This window comes from Branchiostoma floridae, chromosome 11 (assembly GCF_000003815.2).
Source record: "Branchiostoma floridae strain S238N-H82 chromosome 11, Bfl_VNyyK, whole genome shotgun sequence".
Taxonomy (NCBI): Eukaryota; Metazoa; Chordata; class Leptocardii; order Amphioxiformes; family Branchiostomatidae; genus Branchiostoma; species Branchiostoma floridae.
The window spans coordinates 19,994,058-20,003,096 of NC_049989.1; the positions used below are offsets into that span (position 1 = coordinate 19,994,058).

General features: G+C 43.2%; 1 protein-coding gene across 1 annotated transcript in view; it reads right to left on the minus strand.

Annotated features, from left to right (window-relative positions):
* Positions 1–372: 372 nt before the first annotated feature.
* Positions 373–9,039, minus strand: part of LOC118425356 (probable cytochrome P450 49a1) — a 15,207-nt gene continuing 6,540 nt past the window's right edge. The window contains exons 2-12 of the mRNA XM_035834164.1: positions 8,455–8,779; positions 7,243–7,471; positions 6,589–6,788; positions 6,159–6,366; positions 5,561–5,729; positions 4,497–4,663; positions 3,428–3,506; positions 3,313–3,316; positions 3,007–3,231; positions 1,994–2,037; positions 373–1,337 (exon numbers count right to left, since the gene is read on the minus strand). Of these exons, the coding sequence (XP_035690057.1) occupies positions 1,230–1,337; positions 1,994–2,037; positions 3,007–3,231; positions 3,313–3,316; positions 3,428–3,506; positions 4,497–4,663; positions 5,561–5,729; positions 6,159–6,366; positions 6,589–6,788; positions 7,243–7,471; positions 8,455–8,671 (1,650 nt within the window). The 5' untranslated portion in view covers positions 8,672–8,779 and the 3' untranslated portion in view covers positions 373–1,229. The remainder of the gene's footprint in view (positions 1,338–1,993; positions 2,038–3,006; positions 3,232–3,312; positions 3,317–3,427; positions 3,507–4,496; positions 4,664–5,560; positions 5,730–6,158; positions 6,367–6,588; positions 6,789–7,242; positions 7,472–8,454; positions 8,780–9,039) is intronic.

Genomic DNA, 9,039 nt, shown 5'->3' on the forward strand with positions numbered 1-9,039 from the left:
TTTGTACCTTTTGTATTGAAAGCTATATGTTGATGTGCTGATGGCAGAATGGTGCTGACATAAAGGAAGAAGTGGTGAAAGTCTTGCCACCGACAGCAGGGTGCTGTGGACCTGTATGGTCATATTTTAAACATATTTATATCACGCTTGGTAACAGTGTTTTATTCTTAGTAAAACAAAATGTGGGTGCAGGAGTATTCGACCAGTAACGTTACAAGAATATGGACACATGTGTCATCTTGTGAAGTATGTGTGATCAAAGTTACTGATTCCACCCGAGCTTGTAAGTTGTAGATTACCCATAATACAAAAGTTAAAGAATGTAAAGACATCAGACTCTTCTCGTTCAGAAATAGTGTTGAACTTTTATTCACACCTTGTATATTACCAAACAACCAACAGCCAAACCAACCGAACAACGAAAATTACATTTGTATGTCGTCAATATGTATGAAAATATAAACGAATATATCTATGGATCAAAACTCATAATATCAGTAACATATAGAAATACAATGTAGTAACGTAAATATGTGTACCAGCTTTTGACAGAATTCTGTTTCGTCTCATTGCAAACAGCGCAGTCCGATGATATGTTGCAGATATCATATGCATATCAATATATGTTTACAAGAATATATAATGTATGATGCAACCTCGCAAATATTTCAATTAGCCTGAAATTTCATTTGAGTTGGCAAAAGCTATTCACATGTAGCCCCCATGTTTGAAAATAGTAAATTCCATCTTTAATTACTTACTTAAACATAATTGAACAAAGCTCCACAAGATATAAATGACTGCAAATATACCGCTTAGTGTCTTACATAAACAAAAAGGCAGAATAAAGACCTTAGATGAAGATAAAGATAAGATCCCTTACTTACCCCGATGCCTCTCAAGCTTCTGTTCTGTAAATACCTTTGTTCTGAAACTTGCAGTTTAAACTCGTTTATGCTTCTATTAGTATATCTTACTTTGCCTTCAATCTCACTGAGCATAGACAAATACACTAACATTATTTACCTTGCCTTAAATGGGTGTTTTGCAAAAGGACTACAATCTCCGTAAATACATTATAATAAATAAAATTGTATCTAGTTTGTATATCCTGTTTTAACGTCTTGAAGTCCAGGAAAGTAGCTACCTACAAACTAATGTATGATGACTAATGGGCTGAATAAAGTATCAAAGTTTTCAAGTGATGGAGTTCTCAGTAGAAGCTGTCTCTAAGTTCTTTCAGAGAAAACGAAGCTGTCCCTGTCCGGGGCAAGTATTATCCTGTTGTCCTGCTTCATGTCTTCTCCTGCCCATCCGACGTGGAAGTTTTGGACGATCTACATGAAATATATCATGAGTAAGAACTTATTGTCTCGATAGAAATGGAGAAAGATGTGCATGGTACACGCAATGTAATGGTGATGAGTTTTGCGCACAAAATGGCAGAATGAAAAAAAAGCACATGACAAAGTACACTTCTTTTGTACGTTGTGCTCCAATGTATTTCATAAAAGTGAATAGGTAGAACAGGAAAGCCTGCATGATACGGACATTTATGTCATACCTGTGACGCGAAAACGTTCGATACGGGTGTTCCGGACCGTGTGATAACTTTTGTATCACACAGGTTCGAAAGTTGTATCACACCGGCTTTCTTCGAGTAAATCGAACCATTTCGAGTGGGCCGAGTGCGGCACGGTACTCGGTAGGCAATTCGAACACCTGATTCGGACGTTGGAACATTGCTGTTGTAACACCTGTTGTGCGAGGGCACCAAGTTTGTTCAACTTCTGGCGCATTTCGCATCGAAATAAGTGTTTTCTCAGGTAGGTATGATATAAATAAAATACAACACGGTGTATTCCGTATCACCCTCGGTCCCAACACCGTGTTGTATTCTGTATTTGTCAACTGCAAATATAGTAAAAATGAACAGGGTTAATTTAGAAACCATTTCAATGGACCATATCTTGAGCCAGACGAAGAAACCTACCCTTATCAATCCGAGATGCAGTTCTTGTTCCGCAAAACGACGGCCTGGGGAAGGAATCAAACCAAATGATAAATTGTAATCAGCTTCATACGAGTTTTTTTCTGTTAACGAAAAAGAATGACAAACGCATCAGAATATACTTTTCCGAAGCTGACCATTGTTTATTGCGTGTATATGGAATATAATGATATGCAACTGATAATGAATTTCCTTTTGGTCAGCGTCTTCTTAATGAATCAGCGTAGAAAATGAAAAAAGGTCAAAATAAATTTTTCTTTCCAGTTTCAAATGCACATGAAAAGAAACACAATTTTCGTGAAATGAAATATGAAATAGATTCCCGATTATCTCTAAAAACTGTCCAAATGTAAATGTATTGCGACACAACAGGTGAATCCATGCCAAAGAGATACAAAAGTCCAGGAAATTCCGTACGAAAGCTCATCTGTGTTGGTAAATTCCATAGTGAAAAAAGGTTTGGTTCAAGGAGGCCATTTACATCAGGGCACATCAACCCTTCCCTGAACCGTGATGGTGGTAGGTTTCGCCTTCCCGCCATTTATGATTCGCTGCTACATGACGTCATCCGACGACTTCCGGATTAATGCAGCGAGCCATTCATCTGATGAAGGTCGGAATCACCTGTTGTGGCGTCGTGAGTGGCGTAACTGGTAGAGCGTTCGGCTAGGAATCTAGAGGTCCGATCCCCGCCGTGCCCCCGACGTTGTGCCATTGGAAAAGGCACTTTACACGACCTTTCTCACTTCATCCAGGTGAAAAATGGGTACCTGACTTCGGTCGGGGAGGTTAAAGGAAAGACTACATTTACCTTCTGTCTGTACTGTGTTTGTGGCACTGTTAATATAAGTTACTAACTTGAGTGCATTGCCACATTGTCCTCGTCTGTCCAAAAAGCAAATAGAAAAAAACAAAGAGTCTTCGGCCGAAAATTTATGGTAAGTTTTTTGGTGTTGGAACAAAGTTTAAACTCTTTTACTAAACAAATTCCGTACCGATGCACATCCTCGGTCCGTAGCCGAACGGCAGCAGGGTGAACGGCTGGACACTGCTAGACTCGTCATCACGGAGCCATCTTTCCGGTCTGTAGACTTCCGGTTCCGGATAGTATTCCGGAAGCGAGCTGATAACGTCATGAGCCATTAAGATGGTCGTCTGAAGATAGGATGAGATATAAATACACATGTATATGTATATATACAATAAGAGATATTCAATACCTCATTGAGGGACAAACCGAACATTTAGTTTGTAATGCCACATCAATGTTTTCTTGTTGAACTTGAAGTCTACACTAACACATTCCTGCAAATAAGTAGCATAACAATGACATTGATTGCAGACATTCTTTTCATACCATAGCGTTTAATGTTAACGTTCCAAACTGTAACTTCGCAATGATTGATGTTAACATACCTTTGCAGGGACGACATACCCAGACAACACGATGTCTCGGTCCAACCGTCTTACGTTGTTTAGGACAGTTGGATAAACCCTGAAAGATTTCGAAATGAACAGAAAAAACGGGCACATGCTAAATGTATAGGGTCTGTTACAACTTATTAATATGGTTAAATCCTGGCTCTACCAATAACCACCACGCTTACCTTTGTTGCTGTGCAAATGAAACTAAACAACGGGCCCAAGCACCCACCGTATACTAGTACTCTCTTCCCGACGGGATATCTAACACTCAAAATATCACAACCAAAAGATGCCGAGGTACAAAACAAACGGAATACCGGAACAAGGAGTATTGCAACAAACCGTCTCATGAAATCCATCCTCCTACGCAGGGACGTCCAACGGCGAAACCACCTGTCTGGATATACCCTACTTTTTCAATCGCCAGCCTTAGTTCCGAACCGTCCTGCTTATAAATATCAATGAGCTTACCTTATACATGCAAGACCCCGTTTTGAAAACTAAAAGGTCTATTCTCTGACTGGATGACAGCTGGTTTGTGCATGGTGACGCCAAAAGTGACGGTTGGAAGAGCAGGGTACATCAAGACAGGCGGTTTCGCTGTTGTATGTCTCTGCGTAGGAAGAGAATGAAAACCTAACCACATTCTAGATATCATTTCAACCCACACAGGCATTCTCGACTTATGGCGTCATGCTGGTCTATGCTGTTCATGAGGTACTGTAAATGCATTTAGGTTCGCGGGGATTTAATTTCGCGGTAGCGGGTAAATTGACTTTTCGCGGTGGTGCACCATGCATTGTAGTCTCTTACTGTTATACAAAAATGTTCGCGGTGGTTTTAAATTCGCGGTGAAGTGGTCCCCGCGGTTTTCAATTCACCGCGAACATTTCTGCATTTACAGTACCTCCTCGAATACGAGACCCACTTTTACGTCCCTTCTGAAAGACGGTGCCATTTCCAGGATTTGAGCCGTAGTCTCTAAATGATTGGAACTAGGAGGGACATCCCGTTGCCTTGTCGTAACCTAGTCTTAAAATGCTGCATGGCTATCGTATACCTGAAAGTCTCCTTCACCACTGCCCGCAGGTAGTGCATCCTGTTCAACACCTTATCATCTATGGGCTGCCCGGCTGGGACCACCTCCTGGATCTCTCGGTAAAGTTTCTCCTGGGCTTCCGGGTTTTTCGCCAGGCAGAAGAGGTTGAACATCAGAGTGTTCCCTGACTGTAATGATTAAATACAGTACAAGATAAAATAGAAAACAAACTGTGGGGTAAGTTAAAATATACGGGGGGATGTCCAATAAATTCCCGTCCCGTAGAGAGCCTTTTATAAATGTCTATCAAAATTCTACCATTTTATCGGTAATTCTTAGAAGAAACCTATTTTTGCTTGTATATGTAGCGTTGATGTTTTTGTCCATCCTTGGCTGCCCGGTCCTTGGAGCCAGAAAGGACCTGGCAGCTAGCAAGTTTTGGGTAGCAAGCGAGTTTTGTTCGGGGACCCAAGGCAGTCAGTCCGCAGATCTCACATTAGCGCTGCGGGGAGTTTAAGCCCGAAGGAGTTATCGTTACCCTTTTCACATTTAACAAAGTTTGTTACTATCATCATCACAGCAGTAGTTCGTTACACGAGCTGGAAGAAGTCCATTACTTGTAGTACATTTAGCACTTCCTTGTTGACGTTTATTGCTGCTAAACGTTTATCATCCAATGTTTAGTTACATCATATCCGACAACGTATGTTTTAACATGTCTTAGATTTGACCTTGTAACTATTGGTTATTGGTTATTGGTTGGACTGGCTCTCTTCTCTCTTCGCAGCCAAGGGCTGAAATGAGAGGAGGTTACAAAATATTGAGTTGGTTAAATCACAATGTAATGGCGGACTAAACATTGTCTAGTGACCTCAATACGACAGTATAGTAGTTGCCCAAGGTGCGGCCATAGAATTATAGGTTTTGAACCACTCATTCCTCTTTTCGATAAGTTCAGTAGGTTCTCTAACTCGAGGTGTGGGTCTCCTCTAACACGAGAGTCCCGGACCTCATTTGAACGTCGTCCATCAAGAGCGAATGTAATTCTTTGTGCAGAGGATGAAGAAAGCAAAGACATAACATACCGTGTCAATCCCTGCAGCCATCAGATCCACCGCCATCAGCATGGCCTCCTCGAAGGTGACGTCACTCCTGGACAGGAGGCTCTGGAGGAAGTCCGTGTCGGACTCGGCGGGTTTTCCATCTTTGGTTGCAGTTTTGGCCAGCTTTTCCTTCAGCAACTTGGCAGCAACTCTGAGGTTTGACACAAGCAATCAATGAATTAATCAATTAATAAATCAACCAATCAGTCTATCAATCAATTAATCAGTCAGTCCATCAAAATGTGTTGCACAGCAATTGCAACGGATAGGATGTTTTTAAAATTGTTTAACAGGAGTACATTATATATCGGTGAAAACTAAAAAAGACTATACATGGTATTGATCAATCAATCAATCAAGTTGGACAGGGATCGTAACCGATACAATGTTTTTCAAATTCATTAACGGGAGTACATATATCAGCGCAAACTAGAAGAGAAACTACAGATGTATGATAATTTCAAGAACAAAGTTTAAGCCTTAACGCTTTTTTTATTTGCTTCGGGACAGAAGATGACCATGTAGCATTGCATGCTTCAAAAGTTAGTATACACGACGCCACAAAGCCCTTAACACTTACAAGTGCCACTGGTCGATCGCCTTTGCGAACTTCCTCCAGGTCGGCGTGCTGACGTACTTGTAGAGACCAGTTGCTGACATCTCCAGTTTGACGAGAGACGCAAAGTAGTCGTTGACCCCGTCAATCATCAGTTTTGCGTCAGAACCCGGTTGTAGGTCACCCAAGGTCAGGCAGCCCAGCCGCTTGTCCAGCACAACCACGCTGATCGCTAGTTGGGTAAGGTGTAAAATTAAGAGAACATTTGCGATCAAATGCATCATATTTCTCTCCATCTCTCTGACCTTGCCTAAACGAACTGTTCCGAAATCACCCCTGTGCGAAAATGGACCACACCAAAATAACCTTTAGCTGCAATACAAAGCCAGGAAAGATTCACAAGACAGGCAAGAAGGACTTGAAACTCTGGCTTCTTAAAGGGTTTCTTACTCACCCTCTAGCGCCCATCTGTACACATAGTTGATGAAGTTTTGAACTTGACCTCCGCTCTCTTCCTTCCCTATCAGAGCCCTGATGACGTCAACCAAGTCCCTGGTGACGTCATCCTGCAGAGAGGCGTACGCACCGACAGTCTTGGGCCGCATGAGGTCCTTCTGAACCGAGCTGCGCACGCGCTGCCACTCCGGCCCGTTTCTGTAGCATCACAAAAGACAAATCTGGCATTAATTTCTTTTCTTGATCGAAACAGAGCTTAAACAAGACCTTGGAATACTCAAACTTTCCATGAAACATTTGAATTACAATAATGACTTACACATTTACATAATCTATGTGTATATGCGTGCGTGTGTGTATGTGTGTTCGTGTGTGTATGCGTGTGTGTTTTGATGTGTTTGTGTGTGTGTGTGCGTGTGTGCGTGTTTGAGTAGGTGTGTGCGTGTGCGTGTATGCATGCATGTGTGTGTGTGTGTGTGTGTGTGTGCGTGTGTGTATGTGTGTGCGTGCGTGCGTGTATCTGTGTGTGTGAGTGTGTGCGTGTGCTTGTGTCTGTGTGTGTTTGTGTGTGTCTGTGTGCGTACCTGTATGCGCGCGTGTGTGCGCGTGTGTGTTTGTGCCTACGTATGTACAATCCTTGCTAGATACCTACAGGTTGATCAATCCAGCTGGCAACTTCTTTATCTCCCGGTAGACTTTGATGCTCGCCAGCTCAATGCGCTCCGGGTATCTCCCCTCGTTCCGGAACACCTTCTCTATCTCTGTCGGATCGCTGATGACCACGAGGTCCAACGGACCGATCCTCTCCCGGTAGATACTGCCGTAAGTCCTCGTTCTCTCCCTGAAGGAGCCCCGGAGGTTTGTTATCATTTTAAACTGACCTGAAGGGAAAATACGCGACTTTAATAATAACAAGTTTATTCCAAATACAGTAGAAGTCAGTTAATTGCACAACGGATAATCGCACACTTCTGTTAATTGCACGAACCCCCCAAACCCCATGGTGGTGCGGTCCAGCTTAATAACTTCGCTTTGTTGCACCATTCGGATAATTGCACATATCTACATCTACATCTACATCTACGTAATACTGGGCAATGCCCCTCGCGGGACTTTGTGCTCAGGGGAGTGAGGATGCCCTAGCAAACCGGTGGTGGTGAGACAAAAATAGTGAAAAAAAAACGTATTCATTCAACAGACAAAAATAACAGTGCTGTGCTGTACAAGTTGCTAGGGCATAGTTCGGTCTTACAGCTGGGTAGAGCTAGGGTAGCCATAATACTTGGCTACCCCGGCTTTGAAGTGTGCTACGGAGGTGGTATGTATCAGATGTTCAGGCAGGCTATTCCACTCTATGACTGTCCGGGGGAAGTAACTTGCCCTGTATGTTTCGGTTTTGCATGTTAAGGTGTGGAAACGTTGGTTGTGACCTCTTGTAATGTAGTTGTGTAAGTATGCTGTGGATGGGTATTGCAATGAGGTTGTTGACTGCCCTGTACATTAGTGTAAGTCGTGCAAATAGACTTGCACTTGCTACACTTGCTAGATATGCAAATAGCAAATACACTGGTGTGCAATTAAGCGGCTTCTACTGTAATGGTAAACACTAAAACAGTAAGTGACTACTCTAGTCTAACATACAGATGTAACTTATTGGGTTTGACTTCTTTTACTGAGACAATGGAAGACGAAAGATTCCACTTTTTCTGTAATGTGTGGGTTTGAGTGACAAACTCTACGCTGAAATGCACACACGTACAGACAGCCTAAAGCGTCGTCTGGATCCACCCTACGCAAACCCTCGTGGAGGGAGGGTAGTAAATATGGCTTCCCCGGGGCTTTCTTTATAAGGCATGGTACGTACCAAACGGTGTATATTCCAACGCCGTCCCGATAAGTGGAAGGCCCTTCGGCCCGGGGATCTCCTCAAAAGGCCGAGCGGCTGTGTCGTACGTGACGCTCTCTTCCGCCTTGTTGCTCTGCGGACGGTAGGTCGTTTTTAGGGCCGCCAAACTTCGAGCGCGACAAACCCGGAACAAACTCTGCCCCTGGTGCCTGGCTGCGCTGAGTAGCTGGTACATACTCAAGTCTTTTTGAGAGCTTAGACTGAACAGGTGTCTAACTGATAAGAAATACTGGCCGTCCTAGCTAGCTAACCGATTCTGACAGTATCTTAAGAGGTGAAGAAGTTTCCTATCCACACTGCGCACTCATTGGATCATCCTTCATATGTGATTAAGTTATGGGGATAGCGCCGAAGTCGCGCGGCGAAGACGGAACCCTTGCCAGCTGTACACGAATATAAAGGAGGGTGGGTGGGTGGGTCGGTTTCTGATTAATCCCCTCCTCGGGAAAACCCTGTTTCCCATCGAATCTCCCTCCAGCTGTACTTCCAGGGTCGACCTCACCACGCGCTCCTCGGCGTTGCGGATGAATCCAACAAGAGGCA